The sequence below is a fragment of the Fusarium sambucinum genome, chromosome II (assembly GCF_050947815.1).
Source record: "Fusarium sambucinum isolate potato_lamoka chromosome II, whole genome shotgun sequence".
Classification (NCBI taxonomy): Eukaryota; Fungi; Ascomycota; class Sordariomycetes; order Hypocreales; family Nectriaceae; genus Fusarium; species Fusarium sambucinum.
In genome coordinates, this window is record NC_139293.1 from 5,513,745 (window position 1) to 5,535,147 (window position 21,403).

The 21,403-nt window shown below is 48.6% G+C and overlaps 9 protein-coding genes across 9 annotated transcripts; 5 read left to right on the plus strand and 4 right to left on the minus strand.

The window, feature by feature from the left end:
• Window positions 1–514: 514 nt before the first annotated feature.
• FSST1_008807 (cytochrome P450) lies at window positions 515–2,274 on the plus strand (the record flags this gene model as incomplete). Its single annotated transcript, XM_083225724.1, has 4 exons — window positions 515–722; window positions 870–1,542; window positions 1,605–2,088; window positions 2,158–2,274. 4 exons carry the CDS (start codon window positions 515–517, stop codon window positions 2,272–2,274), a joined length of 1,482 nt encoding a protein of 493 aa, XP_083084768.1.
• Window positions 2,275–2,834: 560 nt separating this feature from the next.
• Window positions 2,835–3,041, minus strand: FSST1_008808 (uncharacterized protein; the record flags this gene model as incomplete). The annotated part of the gene is made up of 1 exon (XM_083225725.1): window positions 2,835–3,041. One exon carries the CDS (start codon window positions 3,039–3,041, stop codon window positions 2,835–2,837), a length of 207 nt encoding a protein of 68 aa, XP_083084769.1.
• Window positions 3,042–4,523: 1,482 nt separating this feature from the next.
• Window positions 4,524–5,360, minus strand: FSST1_008809 (uncharacterized protein; the record flags this gene model as incomplete). The annotated part of the gene is made up of 1 exon (XM_083225726.1): window positions 4,524–5,360. One exon carries the CDS (start codon window positions 5,358–5,360, stop codon window positions 4,524–4,526), a length of 837 nt encoding a protein of 278 aa, XP_083084770.1.
• A 1,566-nt stretch (window positions 5,361–6,926) lies between these two features.
• Window positions 6,927–9,866, plus strand: FSST1_008810 (uncharacterized protein; the record flags this gene model as incomplete). The annotated part of the gene is made up of 1 exon (XM_083225727.1): window positions 6,927–9,866. One exon carries the CDS (start codon window positions 6,927–6,929, stop codon window positions 9,864–9,866), a length of 2,940 nt encoding a protein of 979 aa, XP_083084771.1.
• A 779-nt stretch (window positions 9,867–10,645) lies between these two features.
• Window positions 10,646–11,827, plus strand: FSST1_008811 (FAD dependent oxidoreductase; the record flags this gene model as incomplete). The annotated part of the gene is made up of 1 exon (XM_083225728.1): window positions 10,646–11,827. The coding sequence occupies one exon, from the start codon at window positions 10,646–10,648 to the stop codon at window positions 11,825–11,827; it is 1,182 nt and encodes a 393-aa protein (XP_083084772.1).
• Window positions 11,828–12,137: 310 nt separating this feature from the next.
• FSST1_008812 (uncharacterized protein) lies at window positions 12,138–14,471 on the plus strand (the record flags this gene model as incomplete). The annotated part of the gene is made up of 7 exons (XM_083225729.1): window positions 12,138–12,196; window positions 12,250–12,379; window positions 12,430–12,485; window positions 12,540–12,638; window positions 12,692–12,990; window positions 13,043–13,935; window positions 13,992–14,471. The coding sequence occupies 7 exons, from the start codon at window positions 12,138–12,140 to the stop codon at window positions 14,469–14,471; spliced, it is 2,016 nt and encodes a 671-aa protein (XP_083084773.1).
• A 151-nt stretch (window positions 14,472–14,622) lies between these two features.
• On the minus strand, window positions 14,623–16,426 carry FSST1_008813 (major facilitator superfamily domain-containing protein; the record flags this gene model as incomplete). Its single annotated transcript, XM_083225730.1, has 5 exons — window positions 14,623–14,876; window positions 14,930–15,171; window positions 15,225–15,666; window positions 15,728–16,205; window positions 16,259–16,426. 5 exons carry the CDS (start codon window positions 16,424–16,426, stop codon window positions 14,623–14,625), a joined length of 1,584 nt encoding a protein of 527 aa, XP_083084774.1.
• Window positions 16,427–17,196: 770 nt separating this feature from the next.
• On the plus strand, window positions 17,197–18,324 carry FSST1_008814 (Rieske [2Fe-2S] iron-sulfur domain-containing protein; the record flags this gene model as incomplete). Its single annotated transcript, XM_083225731.1, has 2 exons — window positions 17,197–17,969; window positions 18,015–18,324. The coding sequence occupies 2 exons, from the start codon at window positions 17,197–17,199 to the stop codon at window positions 18,322–18,324; spliced, it is 1,083 nt and encodes a 360-aa protein (XP_083084775.1).
• Window positions 18,325–18,478: 154 nt separating this feature from the next.
• On the minus strand, window positions 18,479–21,022 carry FSST1_008815 (glycosyl hydrolases family 31-domain-containing protein; the record flags this gene model as incomplete). The annotated part of the gene is made up of 1 exon (XM_083225732.1): window positions 18,479–21,022. The coding sequence occupies one exon, from the start codon at window positions 21,020–21,022 to the stop codon at window positions 18,479–18,481; it is 2,544 nt and encodes an 847-aa protein (XP_083084776.1).
• Between the last annotated feature and the right edge of the window lie 381 nt (window positions 21,023–21,403).

Genomic DNA, 21,403 nt, shown 5'->3' on the forward strand with positions numbered 1-21,403 from the left:
TTTTCTCCCCCAGCATTTGAAATTCGTCTGTCTTCATTGATTGGAGACGGAACAGAATAGGCCCGGAGACTCACAGTGTTCGCTTCCAAAAGCAACCTTGGCTGCATTAATGTTAGCAGGGGATGGTTGCAAACCTTCGCTTTCCGGACGGAGCGGGTCTTGGCGGAAGACATTCCTATTGGTGTGGCTGTATATCCACAGTCTTAAAGCGGTAGTGATCATCGTGCTCGTGTTGTTCAACAACACCGAGACCAAGTTTTCAGGGATACAGATGCGTCCAGCCAGGGATTAAACTCAAACTTGACAGGTAGTTTCATACACTGTAGAGCATCCAACAGCCTGGAAACACAAGCGAGGTCAACTTGGAGCGGGGCTTTGGATGAAAACTGAATGGTCTGTGAGGCACATGCAAAGATAGATTCACTCATAAAGGAATGTGCTTTGCGCGCATGTACTAGCAACCAACTGCATCGGCTACTCTGTCTTGGTTTCTTGCTACTTTTCTTTCTCTTCGATGGGTCTCCTCCAACTGGACTCCAGAGCTTTTGCTCTTGTCGGTTTGCTGGTCTTTGCTGTATATGTTGTGACTACGCTTCGCCAATGGGCGCGTCTGCGACACTTTCAGGGGCCCGCTTTCGCAGGCTTCTCCCAGTTGTGGCTTATTTCCTGTGTTGGTGGCGGTCGAACTCATCTCGACCTCTGGGAGGCATGCAAGAAATATGGTAAGTTAACTAGGGTAGCTTTGGACAACGCCAAGTCGCAAGCTTGATCCCAAGACTGTGGAAGATCTGTTCCAATCATTTCCACAATTGACCCATTATATATTTCATGAAGTATCCCATAATACCACCTACTAATATGGTCCATAGGAGATATCGCACGTGTTGGACCAAACGATCTCATCACATCTGATCCAGACTTGATGAGGCACATGCTCAATGTTCGCACACGCTTTCAACGCTCAAGCTGGTACGATGCCATGCGACTAGATCCCACCAAGGACAACGTCCTGTCTCAGCGCAATGACGACTTACATGCCAGCACTCGTTCCAAAATGGTCGCAGCGTATTCTGGCAAAGAGGTCGACAACATTGAAACGACAGTTGACACCAATGTTGAACGTCTCATCGATCTACTGGAAACTAAGTATATCGCCAATAATAAGGCTTTTGACTTTGGCTACAAGGCGCAGTATTTTACCCTTGATGTTATCTCTTCCCTCGCTTTTGGCGAGGAGTTTGGCGATTTGGAATCCGACTCTGATGTCAATGGTTACATCCAGGCAATGGAGGAGAGCATGCCTACTATCATTGTTACGACCGTCATGCCTTGGATGATGAAACTACTGCAGCTACCTATTTTCAAACCTATGCTTCCCTCGGAAAAGGACAAGGTTGGTGTTGGAAAGGTCATGGCTATTGCTAAGAGAGTTGCGGCGGCGCGATTCGGTCCCGATGCCAAGGAACAAAGAGACATGATCGGCTCTTTTGTTGCCCGCGGACTACTCCAGCACGAAGTGGAATCAGAAATTCTCATGCAAATGTAGGTTATGGCATACCACATAATCCAATCTTGGGCATCTCAAAGTGCTGACGTACCAATAGTCTAGCTGGAGCCGATACTACAGCAACCGCAATTCGAGCAACCATGCTGTATATCCTCACTACTCCTCGAGTGATTGAGAAATTGCGAGCCGAAATCGACCAGGCCAGACCTAGTCTACCTGTCATTACAGACAGTGAAGCACGTGCTATGCCATATTTGCAAGCTGTCGTCAAGGAAGGTCTTCGAATTCACCCACCAGTCGTCGGTCTCATGTCCAAGGAAGTTCCTGCCGGTGGCGATACATTCAAAGGAAAGTACTTGCCAGGTGGAACCAAAATCGGGTATTGTGCTTGGGGAATATTCCGCCGAAAGGATATCTGGGGTGACGATGCTGATGAATTCCGTCCTGAGCGCTGGCTAGACTGCTCTGAGGATCAGCTTCGCTTGATGGAAGGCACTCTTGAACTTGTCTTTGGATATGGACGATGGCAATGCTTGGGGAAGGCCATTGCACAAATGGAACTAAACAAGGTTTTCGTTGAGGTGAGTGCATGCTTATCCAGCCCAAGTTGTCTTCAAGTTACATATGCTAACGTTTTCGTAATTCTACAGCTTGTCCGCCGCTTTGATCTGTCAGTGGTAAATCCTATCAAACCGTGGCATTCAATCAATGTTGGGGTTTTCCTACAATCTGAATACTGGATCCGAGGATACAGACGGAAGGATTGATAGTGTCAAGCATTCGCCATTGTCTTCTCAACCAAGCTTGTGGCATGAACATTAGGGTCGGTTAATATGACTACGATGAACCTTGAGCAATACATAACTTGGAAGTCCAGACCTGCTTTCTCTTTCTATAACAAGAAACTATTCTGTGATCATCATACAAGGTATCCAATTTTATACTAGTAAATCTTTTCATGTCTGTATAACTACAACATCAGTCTACGCCAGGGATATTCTTTTACACGGTTCCACACAAGGACAAGTTAGCAAGAATAAAAGAGAGGATAAACATCTTATATTGGTATGTAGTACCCGTGGTCTTCTACATCTTATATACCGGTCGGGGTTATTGTATCGCCTTGACGGAGACGACGTTTCATATTCGAAAACATAGCGACAGAACTGTTGTTGACCACGACTCCAAATACTATTCTCCCCTCACCGACGTGTATAAAGCCTCTTGATGAGAGCAGAAGTCACAAGTTCAACTTTATGAAATGAGTTAGAAGCGACCGGTCTACTTGCGCTGAATCACTCATCCTATAAACTCATTGGCAAACAACTTAACAGTTGCAGCAGAAGGGATAGTCGCGGAGGAAACAGCACTTGCGGCCGTTCTGGCAGCCGGTGCAGTTAGTTCCTCGGCAGGCCTGGCGAGGAAGAAGCTCGTCACGGGGGACCTTGGAGATCTGCTCATCGGTCATGGCTGGCACTGCGGAGGCAACGCTGATGATCGAGGCAATGGCGAAGAGGGTAGTAGTGAACTTCATGTTGAAGGCTGGTTGATGTTGGAGATGGAAGAGACTGGTGGAGGATGTCGGTTTGATGATACGATCTCAGAGAAGGAGATTCTTCAGGCTTTTTATATCTCCAAACCTAGAGATTTCATTCTCCTCTTTACCTTCCTATTCTGTTACGGGTATGTTTTTGAGTTGTTGAATCCTCTAGATAACGGGCGGCCGCCGTGTCGAGTCTTGACCAGGATCGGGAATGGGAGACAATACATATGCAGAGATTTTAGAAACTATCCAGATCGACCTATAGATGCATACATATAAAGCTTACTGAAGATATATGCAACTCTAAATCTCAGCGGGATGAAAGTGTCATGGAATCTTGCTCACCTGCCTAAGTGGGTATTGTAGGATTCTTGACCATGTCTCAACAGCATCATCATTATCCAATCGCCAATTCGTTAACTACCCAAGTTACACCGAAGCATTTACCCCGCAACAAATGATAGCTTTTTTCTTCTACTATCCTCTTCTTGGACTGCAAAGTTTCCGAGCAAACAGTCCGAGGCCACCAATATGGCTCCGGATCCTCGCACAATACATAAAGCGTCGCGTGGATGTAAGTGATCAGATGGTATTTTCGTAGCCACGCAAGGGCATGCATGCATAGCATGCCCAACTATCTAGATAACACACCCCGAATGTGATTGGGTAGATGTGAGACTTTAGTGTAGTATCTGCATCAGACTAGGGGGGTTCTATTCCTTCGCCGACGGTCCGCTTCGGGAGCTTAACTAAGTTGACCCTCTTGAACGGTAGATTTTAGCCGAACTCACAGGAAGTGATGCTGTAATACCAGTAGCAGTTCTTGCATCCTAAGAGTAAAGTTTGGAGCAGGTTTGCAATCACCTTCAGCCTAAAAGGCAGTCTTTTTATGGCAACTGATCACAGTTGTATTTTATATACAAATTGTCGAGGGTATAAGAGACGCAGTTATAGTGTTTACAAATTGTATGAAATACGCCTAGAAGGATACTACAGATAGGAGCTACCTTCCTATATAGGAAACTGAGATCTCTGCTGTGCCAGAAGGATTTCAAAAAATGACTTACTCAATTCATCGTGTTAGGTAGCATGTATGGAATCCGAACAGAATTCTATATTCAGCCAAGTGCTTACTGAGTAAATGCATCATAACTTAGATCGTTTAGTTAATTGAGGCTGTAGAGCATTGCCAAAAACATCTATGGACGCGACCAACAAAAACTAACTTCTGTGGTAAATACCCAACTTGTGGAGAGGATGCTTACATTCTTTCGTTTTTCCGTCAACAGCTGGATTAAGATCCTTCCTTGAACGCGCTCATACTCATAACTGAAAAGGTATTGCATATCTCCCCGTCTAGCGTCTTCTCTGCTGGCTCTGCTACTTGTCCTTATCGAGTTGTCAACCATAGCAGTAGTTGCTATATCCCATCCATATTTCTAAACTCTTAAGACCACGCCTACCTCGAGTCAGCTAGATATGTCCTCCGGCCATTAGATTCGCCTGCTCCTCCCTCTTAGCCGTCCTCAGAGTCTTTACTCTCTTCAAATTCTCAAACTTCTTCTGCGCACGTTTATCCCTCAAACACATGCCAACCAAGACAGCCATACAGCCTGCGATACAAGCTGCAAAGATTGATGCCACGACTATTCCTTCCGTGCCAATCTCGTTGTGCTGCTCCATACATACCGTCGCGCCAGAGTCGGGATGTATCTCACAGAAGAGGCCCGGAGCGCAGGCGCTAGACGTCATCCTGTTTGTGATGCACGAGGCGCTCTCGGTGCGGCCATCGGTTGTGATGTGGCAGACGACGCTGGTTGATACAGTTGTACTGTAACATGATGCCCCTTGCTCTAGAGATGTGACAGTACTTCTTGTAGACGTTGGATCACTTGATGTTTCGGTGGATGAGACTGTGGACGATGAAGACGATTGCTCGGTTGACGTCACTTCTGTAGTTGACTCTTCAGTCGTTGATACAGGATTTTCTGTTGTCGTTGTTTGTTCGTCTTCTGTGGTTGTAGCCTCTTCCTCTGTCGTCGTCTCTTCATCTTTGGTAGTCTCTCTCGTCTCAGAATTTGGTTCTGTCGACGTTTCATTGTCGTCTGTTTCGGTCGTATCTTGTCGTCGAATCCATTGTTGCCATCTTTCTACCAGCGGACCCTTTTCCCATGGTTCTTGATGTGAGTTTTGTGCATCTACGCGTGCGTCGAAAGCACTCGCCTCTGGTGGCTGTACGTCATTCATCTTACGCCCAGCCACAAATAAGCCCTGGGAGATAAGCGTCGCAATTACAGTCGCCGGTCGCATATTGATGATAGCTCAGAGTCGTCAATGGATGAAGGATGTCAAATTATATTTGTTATGAAATGCGATAAGGCGGTAGTAATATGTTTGGATTTCCGTGGTGTGACACATCTTTCAGCCATCCACCTCGTATTCTATATGATGACAATTCATATGATTGTTTGTTGGAGTTTCTATAAAAAGAATTTTAGGCCGCGCGTAGCTCAGCCATTCTCAGCCCACCAAATGCTGATCTGATCAACAGTCTTGAAAGTGATTGGACCATTATTTTGGAGCATAATGACTGCCAATAGAATCCCCTTGAGCAATGAATGTGTTGTACAATCAAATGCATGTCTTGGTCAATGAGATCTTTCATAAGTCATACGTTATGCATGCATAATTATTCATGCTATAATTATTCCCAGTTAACATGGAGTGGATGTCGGATTATCTCAATGCGACACTAGCACTAACATTTTCTCGCCGGGTCAGGAAAGCCCAATTGCAAAAGGACGGACAAAGTAAACGTGGCTGTACCCCGTACCACTGACAGATTTATTCCTACAGATTTAGTACAATTCAACCAATTCTGCAGCAGCTGGACTTGGAGACAGTTTAAAAAAACGCCTATTGTTAGTCGATTATTAATTATTTTGACCTTAAACTCAAAATGCGGTATTGTTAGAAATGGCACAATATTTGTTGAGCTTTACATTTAAATGCCCACAGTAGCTTATACTTTAGGGTAGCTTCATTAAAATCCATTTGCACCCATCGTCTTTCACAACACATCATCCGTGTGCTTTTATTATATCTCTCTTGACATATAGTGTAACAGTTATGTATAGACATATGAGCACATATTCATTCACACAAATACTTTAATATTGTCATGCTGATGCAGTACAGGGCAGCCCACGTTGTGTTGTACTACGTAGTGCAGGTTTCAGCTTGACTGTTTCACAGGGAATGAATGGAAATGCTTGGACCGACAAGCCAGAAGCACTGAAAAGCGGATTCAAAAGACGCAATAGCAACAATCTTGTTTTTACGTGCCCAGCTATGGGCAAACCAGCCACTGTTCAAAACGCAGAGCACTGAATCCAGTCGCAATGATGCAATCTTTTGGTAGCGCAGCAAAAGTCGACAGGTCTAGCCCTCGTAGGACCAGGGAAATAAAAAGTACAGACGTAATCCCAGCGTTGATGACAAGTTCCAGCTGCTCAGAACAAACGATCGCAGATTTGATGGGCATGTGGATGACGGAGTTGGCGCCGCCCTTGTCCCAAGACAGTAAGATCGACAGGGATGCTACCAACCAAAGCTGGGAAACCTGGACGTCAATCACAGATTTGGCGGCACCCCACACGATCTGTTAGTTCCCGTAGTGGTCATGATGATGTCGACGAGACGTTGACAAGCTGAGCTGTCCTTGTTTGAAGGACAGTAAAGGAATATATGAAGCTGAGATAGCGTCTGTCAAAGGGAATCATCACCACATCCACTCGATAAAATAATACATCCACCAACTTGATACCCAAAACCCATCCCTTTTGATACCCAAGTACATCCCCGAACCACTTCAAAATGAGCAGCCTCGGAGCCAAGGTCAAAGACATTCTCCACAAGGACCGCCCTGACGATTCCAACACTACCCCCCATCCCCCAGGTTCGTTCCCCACAGAAGACATGGAACCCAGCGAAATTGAGCAAGGCTGGTCCAAAGGACACGAACAAAACAAGCTACACAAGGCTGATGACCCCCGCGGTTGGACAGAGAGCGAAAGGGAGCCTTCTCGCGGCCATGGATACAAGGACTCAGGTGTCGGAATGACCGAGTCTGACAACCGCACTTCCTACAAGCCTTCACAGGACCCCATGTCTGAGAGACGCAATGAGCCCTTCTCGGAGAGACGCAATGAGCCTTTGTCTGAGAGACGAGACGACAACCTGAACCGAACAAGCGAGTCCGGTGCGTTGGGACAGAACGACCCCCTTGCACCATCTGCCGCCGAGCACCCCTACTGGGGCGACCTCCCTAGCCGAGGAGGTGTTCACAACTCTGTAATTGGCCATGGTAGCCCCGAGGACGAAGAGAGACGTCATAATGCCATGCATACAGGTGCGACAGAGCCAACTCGAACATCCGGCACTCTGGAGAGCGGTACCTTCCTCAGCCGACGCGATCGCGACGAGGCTTCTACCAACACTGAGCCCTACGGCGGCCGACCCGATGACCGACATCGCACTGACGAGAGAACATCTGGCTCGCACTTCAAGGAGGGCCTTGCTGGCGCGGGTGCTACTGGCACTGCTGCCTATGGAGCTCACGAGTTGAACAAGAGACATAACGACAACGAGGAGGCTAGAAGGTTAGATCAGACTACTGATCGATCCCAGCCTGAGGAACACAAGCAGAGGGCGTTCCCTCTCCTTGGCAAAGACCACAAGGAGTCTCATCACACTGAGAAGGTCAAGCAAGACAAGCACAAGGACAAGGACCATGATAGCAAGCTTGGCGGTCTCTTTGGCCGAAAGAGCAGTAGGGATGAGACGGCTCGTGCTGAGGACCAAGATCGGGACAAGCACCATCACTCCAAGACAGGTCCTGCCCTTGGTGCTGCTGGCGCTGCCGGAGCTTACGCCGCTACTAGGGATCGTGACGATGACAACCGTCGCGACATGGCTACTGGTAGATATCAAGACCCTTCAGCTCAAGACGTGCACAAGGATGAAAAGAAGCACGAAAGCAAGCTCGGTGCTCTTTTCCACCGAAAGGGAAGCAAGGATGAGACCGAACGCACCGAAGATTATGACAAGGACAAGCATCACCACTCCAAGACTGGCCCTGCTTTGGCTGCTACTGGTGCCGCTGGTGCTGGTGGCGCTTATGCTGCTACGAGAAACCGACACGATGATGACAACAACCGTCACGACACCACTACTGGCGCATACCAGGACCCTTCTACAACCCAGCACGCCACCAAGTACCCTGCCGCTGGCCTCGATTCTACTCGGGATTACACCTCGCAGAACCCTTCCTCTGGTGGTGTTACTCAGAGGCCCTACCGACAGGAGGATATTGACTACCACCGAGGCTCCGGAATTGCCACTGGTGCTGCCACTGGTGCTGCCGCAGGTCTCGGCGCTGGTGCCATTGCATCACACCATGGCCGTCGCGACGACGATCGGGGTGCCACTCAGCCAATGTCAGGTTATGACAACCAGAGCTACGACCCCACTGCTACTTCTCAGTCCCACCAGCAGCAAGGCTCTCAGCACCTCCAAGGTTTGAGTGCACCTGCTGTCGCCGGCTACTCTGACCCCAGGGAGCGTCAAGACACTCAAGGTGCTCAGGCTGCCAACTTCTCCCACAAGGACCCTGTGGGACAGACTCAGCAGCATGACTCTCACCGAGGTGCTGGCCTTGCTGCTGGCGCTACCGCTGCCGGTCTAGGTGCTGGCGCATTGGCGTCTCGCTCTGGCCGTGATCGTGATGAGCACTCTGGCCTTGACTCTAACAGAGGTTTCGAGAACCAGTCGGCATACTCCACTGAGGGCTCTGCTATGAACCCGTCTTCTCGTTCCTACGAGCAACAGGACTCCAACCGTGGCACTGGCTTCGGCGCTGGTACTGCTGCTGGAGTCGGTGCTGGTACCCTTGCTTCTCGTTCTGGTCGCGACCATGATGAGCGCTCAGGCCTTGGATCCAACCGAGGCTTTGAGTCCAGCGATGCTTACTCTAGTGAGCGTTCTGCCATGAACCCCGCATCTCAGTCATATGAGCAACAGGATTCGCACCGAGGTGCTGGACTTGCTGGAGGTGCTGCTGCCGGCCTCGGTGCTGGTACCCTTGCTTCTCGTTCTGGTCGCGACCATGATGAGCGCTCAGGCCTTGGATCCAACCGAGGCTTTGAGTCCAGCGATGCTTACTCTAGTGAGCGTTCTGCCATGAACCCCGCATCTCAGTCATATGAGCAACAGGATTTGCACCGAGGTGCTGGACTTGCTGGAGGTGCTGCTGCCGGCCTCGGTGCTGCTGCCCTTGCTTCTCGTTCTGGTCGCGACCATGATGAGCGCTCAGGCCTTGGATCCAACCGAGGCTTTGAGTCCAGCGATGCTTACTCTAGTGAGCGTTCTGCTATGAACCCTGCATCTCAGTCATATGAGCAGCAGGATCCGCACCGAGGCTCTGGACTTGCTGGAGGTGCTGCTGCCGGCCTTGGAGGAGGTACTCTTACTTCCCATGCCGCTGAGCAAAGACGCGAGAATGACCAATTCAACACCGGCAACGTCCAACACGGCTTCCAGGCCGGAAACACTGGCTCTGGTCTTGGTAACACCCCCGGCATGGGCAACACTGGTGCCGGCTCTTCCAACAAGCAGTCCATCCCTGGCTCTCAACACGAGTCTCAGCCCTTCACAGAGCGAAAGGAGGAACATGACCACACTCTCATGGATAATGCCAACGCTGGAAAGTACAACAAGCTTTCATCTGGTACACCCTCTGGCATTGCGTACGACTAAATGAGTTGCAGAAGTATGGTATTGGGTAAAATTGATGGGAATGATATATGATTATGAAGAATATTTATTTGACTATTAGTTTGATAGCTGATGTTAATCTGATTGATAATTACCTTGTATTGTTTGTTGTCTCTCATGTAATCCTGGGTTCTATATAAATCAGCCTCACCACCGTGAACATTTAATCCTTCAAGTCTTTAGAATCATTGGCTTATAGATAATGTCTGATAACCGGACGTCATTTGCTAAGTTGTACCGATCACCTCCTTTGAACAGACCAGATGATAGCGAAAGGGAGGCTCAGTACTGTCACGCCTATCGTTGTTTTCCCCTTGCCTCCCCGTGCCTCTAGTGGCACAAACACATCTCGTTGCTGTTCTGAGATAAGCCACGCTATCGTCGAGTTAGGCCCATAACAGAACGCGGGGTAGATAAGCTGGGGCGACTTACAGGTGGACGGAGAATCCGTAAGATTCCGTGTGGGGACGGATTCTTTGAATGCCCAGGATGAGATGACAGCAAGCATTGAGACAGATGTCGAGACCAATTGGTCACGTTTTAGTAGCTTGCTCTATAGAGGGGAAGATAAGTCGGCCCAGCCTTCTCCGCATACCGGACAATATCACGAGAACAGGCGAGCAAGTGTGGAGACGGACTTGAGGAGGGAGATGCTATCTAGACTGCTTGGATCACTTTATAAAGTCGCCTTGTTCAGTATCAAAACGAGAGACTATCTTACAACTTAGTATAGTTCTTCATCATTCCTCAGTACCACAAAAATGTCCAACACCACATTCAATGTCGCCGTAGTTGGCCTTGGTGCCCTCGGCAGCGGAGCAGCCTACCACGCCGCTATCAAAGGCGCCAGCGTCATCGGCTTCGAGCAGTATGAGTTTGGCAACGTCTACGGTTCATCGCATGACACATCTCGCATTGTCAGAACATCCTACGGATCGCCAGATTACGTGGCCCTCGCGCGTTCAGCCTACAAGGACTGGGCCGAACTGGAACGTCGCAGCGGTCTACAAATGCTGACCATCACCGGCGGCGTGGCATTCTTTCCCAAGACCACCACTGACGAGAGTGAATTGAACAAGTTTGAGAAGACGATGACTGCTAGCGAGTTCATGAAGAGTTTGGATGCGAACGGCATTCCTTACGAATTGCTTGATTCGGTCGAGGTCATGAAGCGATGGCCGGCATTCAACATCCCCGAGGGTGTTCAGACGATATATACTGCAGACTCGGGCATTGTTCATGCATCAAAGTCAGTTGCGGCAATGCAGTATCAAGCTCGTGCCAATGGAGCCGTTCTGAAAGAGAAGACGCGGGTGGATGCAGTCATCCCTAACAAGAATGGGAAGGGCGTGACAATAGAGACATCCAAGGGTCGTTTCTATGCCGACAAGGTCATTTTGGCTTGTGATGCGTGGATCAACAAGCTTCTTGCACCTCTGGGATCAGAGATTCCGCTGACGGTCATGCAAGAGCAAGTCACATACTACAAGCCAGCTGACCTCAAACCTTTTGACGAGACTAAATTCCCTGTCTGGATTTGGGCTGGCGATCGGTATTACTACGGGTTCCCCATGTATGGCGAGCCAGCTATCAAAGCAGGGCGTGACACGTCGAATAACTTTATGACACCTGAGAATCGAACATTTGTTCCTTCGGAAGAGTTGTTCAACGAGTTGACATCGTTCATGGGTAATCTTATCCCCGAGAAGGGTGAGCCTCTGCGAACCATTACATGCCAATATGCGATTACACCTGATCGACAGTTTGTGATCAGTCCATTGAAGAATAATCCTGATGTCATTATTGGACTGGGTGGTGGTCACGCTTTCAAGTTTTCGCCAGCTATTGGACGTGTTCTTGCGGAGCTTGCCATAGATGGATCGACAAAGGAAGATATTTCCAACTTTGGAATTCCTAGATCATCAGCCGAGAGTAAATTGTAGATAGAAGGAATAGCAATTAACTTGTCTCTGACATTTAATTATGAATGCAGCACTGTTTACCTGCGACTCTGTAAAGTTTAGTCTACTAACTAATCCCAGCCATGGTGGGCACTCTTATCGCAAAATTATGTCTCGGTTACAGACTATCAGCGGAATTTTACAAGCATCCGAACCTCTTTTTTAGCGGCTGTCACCCCGCACATGGACTCTTGTACTATACATACCTGCTGCTACATAACAACACGAGACTCGCTCTCAACTGCTCCTTTCTCCAAAATTGTCAACTTACTCTATCTTTACATAGACCACAATGAGCGCACCAAGAAGAAGGCAATACCGACGCGCCACGCAAGCATGTGATAATTGCAGGTATGACTGGGCCGTCTTAGCCAAAACAGAGGTGATTTGCTAAGCCTTCGTAGACGCAAGAAGATACGATGCCCTGGTGAAAGACCACAATGCTCAGCCTGTTCTCGTCTTCGTCAACATTGCTCTTTTATAGAAACGGCCTCTGTAAGCGAACAATCTACGAGCCAAGTAGACCCTACTGTGGTAAGACTCTTGACGGAGGCTCTTGCTTAATTCTCAACTAATCAGATAAGTCGAGCCGACTAGAGCAACTTGAAGATAAGCTTGACAATCTCATTAGCAGGGTTGTGTAAGTCTCATTAAATTAAACATCTCAGACCCAATACTAATTGGACTGCTACAGGCCCCAGTCTATGCAGGAAACTACACCATCTTCAGCGTCTGAAAGACAAAACCAAGCACTATCCTTCTCAGCAGTTACACCACAACAGCAATCACTATCGTATGTCTTTTGTGACTCTTATGATTTTGTTCCCCCATACTGATAAATAAAAGGACACCGGTATCGGTTGATTTGCGTGCGAAAGCAATCGGCTTTTATTTTCGACACATCCATCGACAACCCTTGTGGCTATTCGACGACCCTCTCCAAGATTTATCAGATGAACTGATCCATGCTATCATGGCTCTGTTCTCCACCTACTATGCCTCCTCTCAAGAAAGAGAAGGCGTGGAGAGCCCCGGTGTTTACTATAAAGCTGCCCGTACAAGTGTTATGCTTACAATTGCTCAAGGGAGCATGACGATCCATAGCAGTCAGACACTCTGCTTCTTGGCGTACTATAACTTCATCAGTGAGGAAGTGATCTACAGCTATCCGTACTTTCTATACTAATAAGTGAGTAGTCGGCGATGTCACTACTGCTGGCTTCGATATATCCATTGCCAAGAGCATGCTCCAACTAGTTCCAGACAACGAACGAGACCCAGTAAGAATACTGAGTTTACAAGCAAAATCAAGAGTCTTCTGGAGCATCCAATTTTTGAGCTACTCGTGCGGTGCTCCCGTTCTGCTACCTTCGGTCCGGCAAGACGTCGATACACCACAGTTACTAACAGTTGAAGCCCGAGACCCGTTAACAAAATGCATTCCGGTTCCAAGAGCAGTAGAAACGGGTGTCCATGAGACACTTCCCGACGTATGGGCTCAGTCGCACAAGCTGTGTAGCCTCTGGACAGAGTTGCGGCTTTATGTGGCAAGGTGTGTCGAGGGACGAGTCAAATATCCCTGGCATACAGAATCAGATTACACAAAACTCTGCTCACAAATCCTTGATATTGAGATGTACCATCCTGTCCACTTGAGCTACAACAGGGTCAAGTTTCCTTCGATATCTGCTCAGGACGCGCACACCAACCGTTCGGACCTACTCCCCTGGATCAGAATACAAGTAGCATACCACGCCATCCACTGCGTGTTGAACCATCCCTGTCTTTACACGTCGATGGCAGAGACCCCCAGGGAAAGACTAGGCGGCAACACCTTCTGGAGAGCGTCATGCGAGAAGGCTTTGAGACACTGCACCTGGATATCAAGACTTATCAGAACAGCCAACGAAAAGGGACTGAAGATCGTGGATCCTTTTCTTGCGCAGGCAGCAGCCATTGCCTGCACACTGCATCTTTACTGGGCCCGAACGAGCGATACAAGGTTAAAGGCGTCTTCTTTAGAAAATCTGGATATCTGCCGCAAACTTGTCAAACAAATGGCGGCATGCTGGCCAATTTGCAAAGCAATTGTACGTCTTTCGCCCAATTTGTATATATTAATAGACCATGACTAATACCTTCCAAGGATACTGCCCTGGATCATTTTATCGAGTCGATAGAACACCCGTCTCAAATCAACTCAGAGACAGCGTCTCCTGCAGCTGTAAAAACGTCGCTTATATGGATTTTACTAGACGTGGCAGCTCCTCAATTCCCCAATTATAGGGATCAAACTGTCAATAGTCAGACTGTCTGGGCTACCAGAACCGACGCCGCAGATGACGAGGCTATCCCCGAGTCTGAGATGAACACGCCACCGGCAGATATGCGCGAATCAACAACTTGCTATGCAACGCCTCCGAGGTGGATGATGGAAGGAACACAGTCTGGGTCGCAGATGGAGGTGGCCGATCGAGGACTTGATGAAACCGTATTGGCTTCAGAAGCAATCACTAACGATCACAACACTACATATGATCTTGCGTGGGGCGCTTGGGAGAATCTAGGGCCCATGGGGGATAGTTTGTATATGAATGTGGAATGGTGGGACATGAATCAGTTCTGATGTAATTAAAGAGGTATTGAGTAACTCAAACCACACATTTGAACAATGAGCGCCAAAGGAAAAAAAGAAGAATAAGGAAAAGGTGTTGGAACATCGTAACGAGATACTAAAGACAGCGCTGAAAAACCTCAATAACAAAACTCCAGTCCTATCAAGACGCGTTGTGGCCATAGGGCTCGAAAGGAAGAACAGCAGAAATTATGGCCAGTACAAGGAACAGTGCAGCTGAGATGTACAAGGGTGTAACAGTTGTAGTGTCCGCAGTGACAGAGATGACCGCAGATAATAGGCCCATAATACGATTCAGCGCGACGGCTACACCATTTCCCGTCGATCGGTGCGCAGAAGGAAACACTTCGACAGTATATGCGTATAGTGTACCATAATAAAGGTTGATGCAAACAGCTTAAAGAGATCAGTAAGTCTTCACATATATCTAGAGAGGGGAGGGACCATACAGATGCAGCTACTGATGGCGAGGTTCTGAGCTGGTGTCTCGATGATGGTGTAACAAAAGAAGAAGATAGCCGTGACAATAGCACCGATAACCATGGTGTATCGGCGACCGAGGAACTTGACTTCAGTCAAACCGGCTGCAATAAGAGGACCGAAAATGGCGCAGATGTTGGTGATGGTGTAGTCGCGCCATGTTTCGGTGAAAGAGGGTGCGTACTCGGGAATACGGCTTCTGATAAGAGTCCTGGTTATGTTAGCTCAAATGCGTTGTAAATACAGGGATTTGTATGAACTTACGGGAGATAGAGGAAGAAAAGGGGATATCCCAAACCGATCAATGTCCAAGAAAACCAGATAAGGGAGGTAGAAAGCGCGAGTTTTCTACTAGAGAACAGGCCTCGTACATGTCCAACAAGGCTCTTACCCAAACCCTTGAGAGAATCAGGACGTCCACTTTGCTCAGAGGAATCAGTGGTACCGCATGCTCTGAGGGCATCAACAGTCAAGGAACAGGGTCGACGGTACTTGGAAGCAAGGTCTTGAAGCATAGCAACAAGCTCTTCTTCCTTGCCAGATGCAACCAAGAACTTTGGAGTTTCGGGTAATTGAATGATGAGGGTTCGAAGGGCGGACATGGCAAACATTAAAGCACCGCCTGTGAACATAATGAGTCTCCAAGCCTTGTTACCTTGCCAAGTACATGGTTCTGTCTCGGCTGTGCATGACCACTCAGTTCGAGCTATTGGAATAGTCAGCCACTCTTCGAAGTATAAAACAGGAGAGATAGGCAAGAAACGTACAGTAGAAGCCCCAGGCGATAAAACCAGCACTAGCTTGTCCAATACCCCACCATGCAGCCATGGCAGTGATAACCCACTGCTGCCTGGCTGGAACAAATTCGAGCATAACAGTAGGGTCCAGGACAAGGTTACCACCAGCGCCGAAGCCTAGGATAGCTACCAAGACACAGAAACCTATCCAGTTCGGACCCGCTCCTGAAGCGATCGTAGCGATGGCTGCCAAGAAGAGAGTCACGTTGAAGGCGATCTTTCGGCCGATAACATCTGCACTAAAACCCCAGAATAAAGCACCGACCAAAAGACCAGCGTAGAGGGCCATAGCATAACCGGTCGAATAGCCGCCGTTTCCGATTTCGAGGTATGCTTGAGATGCTGCGACACTCTGGAGAAAAACGACGAGGGAGTCGGCGGCATAACCGAAGCCGGCGAGACAAGATAGCTTCAGGTGGAAGTTTGTCCAGCCGATCTCGTTGATGGCCTCAAGGAGAGTTAGCAACAGATATCGCAACGAAGATGGCAAGTTGTGCATACCTCGTTTACCAGAAGGGTCTTGGCACTGAGAACAGGGTCTACAATGTTGCCGAGTTCATGGACAGTCCCGCTTTGATGAACAACATGGTACGATACATTGTCAGGGGTAGGGGTCTCCTTCTCTGTTTTTGCGATTCCGCCAGGGACAGAGTCTTGAACATTCGACATGGTGGAGATAGTATCCGGGTGCATAAAATAGTGTCAAAGAAAAGATGATAATGGTTCGATTTGTCCAGATACGGATGCGGCTCATCTATCTTATAGATCTCCAACCGGTAAACTAGAACCCAAGGGATATCCTGGCCCCTTCTCCTCCAAGTTCGACATAGGAAAAGATACGCACACAGACATTACGCGGGGTAGTGCAAGAGAAATGGGTCAAATGATAGGGCACGGATGGGGATGAACGGGAGTATCGAGCTAAGACTGGACGTATCTCTTTAGCTTATGAACTAGCTAAGACTTGATATGGGGATTGATCTAGCTTCTGACCCATGTTACTTGGTAATGGTTATCTATGAGTTACATACATCTGGGAGACAATCCTTGCTGAGCCGCGATGTCACATTTCGGGACCATGTTGCACAATTCCGTCAAGGACAATTCATTTCCACAACTTGACTATTATGGTATCAGTTTAACGATAGTTCCTAATGAATGACCATCATAACTTACCCAGCTTGTGGTTGAAGACCAGAGATAAGATTATAGGTTGTGTTATCGCGTCAAGCCACGATGCTGTAGGCCGAAGACGGGACGCGGACGGGAGCGGATTCTTTCCGATACTCCCTTGCCCCTCGGGATCAGCACGGATTCTCCGATTGAACGGTTTCTTGATGTTATTTGTGACTTGACGCATAAACGACTTGGTGATAAAAAAGGTAAATCAACGGTCCCTTCGAGCAGCATCACTTGCTCAGAGTACAATTCATGCCAATATGACTTTCCACGTTACTCATTCATTTGTCTCTTCCTTCTTTTCCATCGCCGGTTTAGCCGGACTTTTGTCTTTACTCGCGAGGTATCTATCGTCAACTCGCTCGCCAAAGCCGGTTGAGACCAAATTCGTCCAAGACTTCAAAGCTACAGCGCGAGCTTTGCCTTCTTCGTGGTACAGATCCAAGGACATTTACGAACTCGAACGCCGCGCCATCTTTGCTAAGAAATGGATCTTTGTCAGCCATAAGCTTAGACTTTCTGAAGTCGGATCTTGTGTTGAAATCAAGGAAGCTGGCTTCCAATTCTCCCTCACGAAGAACAAGAATGGCAAGATCGAGGGTTTTCTCGGTACATCAAAAGAACAGGCATGTCAAGCTGCGAAGGTCCCCATCCATGTGCGCGTCGATGACAAGGGGTTTATCTGGGTCAATCTCGATCCCTCCAAGACTCCTGAAGACTGGTCGATCGAGTTCAGAGATATCGACAGAATGAAACGACACGAATCCTTCAACTTTGATGACTACAAGTTTGACCATACCTGGGGTATGAGTGGCGATTACAACTGGAAGACATTGGCAGATAACTACAACGAGTGTTATCATTGCAAAACAGCCCATCCTGATGCCGCTGCTATAGCGGATCTCACAGCATACAAGGTGGATCCAAAGGGTGGTAACATCGAGCACTTCGCCAATGTTAATGCTGAAGCCGAAAAGTCTGGCTTGAAGGTTGTGAGCAATTACTACTTTCCCAACGCTTGCATGACAGTCTCGTGAGTAATCCTTTCGGCAACAAATTCCAAAGCTAATATTTCTAGCCCTAACTTCTTCTACCTGATGCGCTGCGTTCCTACTTCGGTCGGACAATGTTCCATGGAATACGAGGTCTACCGACACAAGGATGCTACCGACGAAGGTTTCAAGACGATCGACGAAATGTTCAAGAGGATCCTTACAGAAGATAAATGGCTCTGTAATAATGCTCAAAAGAACCTCAACGCTGGTGTTTTTGTGAACGGAGAGATGCATCCCAAGCTGGAGCAAGGACCTCTCTACTTTCAGCATCGGGTCCGAGGTATCTTAACTGCTCATCGTGAGTTGGAAAAGAAGGCTGGAAGGGAGATTTGAGGGCTTGGGGCTGTATATACTTGGGCATTGGATAGGACAGTAGTTGAATCCTGTACACGATTTGCCAACGGGATAAAGACTCGATGAGTGACATTACCGAGAAACATATTTCTTTAAATCTAATTAGCTAGCTAGAGTAGATGTCTTGTAGGGCCTACTTCAGCTCAAACTTGGCTCTGCCCTCATCACTCACTCCCAAAGACACAACTTCTTTTGACTCCTCGCTAACAACCTTCCTTTGATCACCGGGTGGTAGAATAACAACAAGCGTCTTCCAAGGCGCTTCAAAGCCCGAGCTCTCATCTCTCGAGAACTTGACCTTAATCTCAGCCTCTGTCGCAGTATAAGAGAGGGTGTAAGAAGAGATCTTGTTCTTAGTAGCTGCTGATGTTCCGTCGTCCTCGTACCATGTAGTCTCGTGCCACTTGCCACCCTTGGACGCCTTCTGGGGAGGGAAGATCTCCACAGCTCGGTAGTCATCGAGGGGAAGGTCTGCAACGTTCTCCTTCTCACCGGGCGAAAGGACTTGGACGTCGCGACCAATCGGGATGGCGCGACCGACCTTACCGAGAACAGGAATACCGGCGCCTGACCACTCAGCATCAATGTCGACCCATTGGCCGGCTTCGAGGTAATTGTAAGGGGCGTTGAGGTTCAAGTAGCCCTCATCGTCGTCGGATGCCTTGGGGAGGTAGATTCTGGCTTTGCTAGCTCCAGATTGGAAGACTCCGCCAACAAGCATAGAGTCACCCAACCAGTACTGTGTCTCTCCATCAAGGAGGTTCCAGACTTCGGAGTCAGACTCATAACCCCAGCCAACCCATCTCTGAGGAGGCAAAGCGCTCTTGTGACTCTCAAGTGCGAGGGAGTAGATGTAGGGAATCATAGCGTAGCGGCGCTTGATAGTCTTGCGTACGAGATGAGTGATGGAAGGATGCATCCATGGTTCAATAACATCGCCAACAGAGTTGTCCTCGCCAGTCTTGAAGCAGTTGATAGCAAATCGTGGAGAATAAATACCCAATTGAACCCATCGGAGCAAAAGCTCTGGTGAGGGCTGTGGACCTTCAAACCCGCCAATATCGTGTCCATAGCACTGCATCAGGCACATACCAGCAGTAAGAGACAAAGCCGTAGATCCTCGCATACTGTCCCAGCTAGTGGTGTTGTCGCCACTCCAGGAACTACAAGCATAGCGGAGAGTACCAGCTGTGGCGCTACGTGTGAGGACGAAGGGGCGAGAATCCGGGTTCACGGCCAGAAGGGCGTCGTGTGAAGCCTTGCCGTTAAGTTCGGTGTGGAGACTGCGTCCCCAGAGACCGACTTGGGGTCGCTTCTCGAGACCTTCGGGGACGTCGAGGATGTCCTTTCCGACGTTGAGGGCACATTGCCACTCGTCATCAGGAATAGTGTACTCATTGTTGTCATTCCACATGCAATCAATACCTTCCTCCGCTAGCTTCTTGATACCATTGTACCACCAGTTGTAGCCGGCTTCAGAGGTAAAGTCAATATGTCCACCATCGTCTCTCTCACCACCACCAGCGCTCCATAGCTTTGTGACAGCTGCCTTCTTGGTGTGTGAATCAGTGAACAAACCACCGGCCTCTTTGAGCTTCTCGTACTCTGGGTGAGATGCTGTAAGGTATGGCTTCACGTTCGCAATGAGGCGCATGCCGAGCTTGTGGTATTGTTTGATCCAGTCTTCAGGGTCGGGGAATCGGTGGTTGTTCCAGGTGAAGACGTGTCTGTTCTTGGGAGGCTTCTCGGCCACAGTGTAACCGGAGGACATCTGGTAGGCTGAACAGGGAATATCGTGTTCCTTCATCTTAAGCGCCAGCTCGATGAGAGCTTCGCCTGCAGGAGGGCTGTCGAGCATAGAGTACTTCATACCACCAGACAGGTATCCGAAAGCCCAGCGAGGTACAAGGAGAGGGTAGCCCGCTAGCTCAGCGTAGGTCTGAACAATATCCTTAAGAGTCTTGCCGGTGATGATGTACTCCTCAAGACCACCAAAGTCCTGGCGATAGACCTTGTAGAAACCCCACATACCGTCCATTTCCGAGCCGATGGAATATTCACCACGGGTGTGACTGGTTGAAAACATGGCTACACAGCCTTGAGGGGTAGCGTTGATCAGAAGAGGGATGTTCTTGTACAAAGGATCTGTTCGGTGCACGTCGTATCCAAAACTGTCGGTCGCGGAAAGCTGGAAGCGTCGACCAGAGAGGTCCATAGGAGCAGCCTTCTCACCCAATCCAGCGTGAAAGGTCTTGCGGTTATACAAAGTGTAATGCGCAACTCCATCGCCGTTCATGGCATATGACCTGTTAGGCAAATCTTGGAGGATAGGTGGCTGTCCGTCAAACCCGACTGAAAGCAGAGGAGTTTCGCCAGAGTAGTCAACATTGGCAACGACATCGCCGATCTGGATCTTGGTACCCTTGTCAGAAGAGGTAACATTGGGTTTGGCGCCATCCAACTTTGTCTCAGCGCGAGGGACGCTGGGATGAGGAGGTGTAGGGTGAGTTGGAGAGGTGAAAGTTGTACGGAAGACATTGGGACGGACGGCTTCAAAGGAGAATTCGAAGGGAAGGCTGGAGTCGTTGCACTTGAGATGCACTGAAGGACTTGATGAGTCTTTGGTGGCAGATGCATCTGGCCCCCAGTATGTAGGGATACGTTCGCACTGAGGCATGATGAAGGTTTGTCAACGATAGGAATATATCTTGGTGAGTGAAGATAAGATGATTGACGTATGCGGGGGGTGCTTCTTCTTAAATATGATCAAGTCGTACACTCAGCGGGGAACCTTTGCTTCGCGATGGTCTCATTTCTAAATGCCGACCGGACTTGTATTGCATATTCCGTTGTCATTGTTCGGAGAATCGCGATCATGTCCGCGGCCGTGATGTTTCCATTGCCGGTATGTTAACCGAGACCGGAGAAAACTAACCAAGTCCGAACGCTAACAGGCTATCCCCATGGAGTAGTCCAGCATGATGCTGGCATGCTACAGCAGCAGTTGTACCTCAAAGGACTCTTGGTTTTTCTCCTTCTAATCCTTCTGCAACTCGAT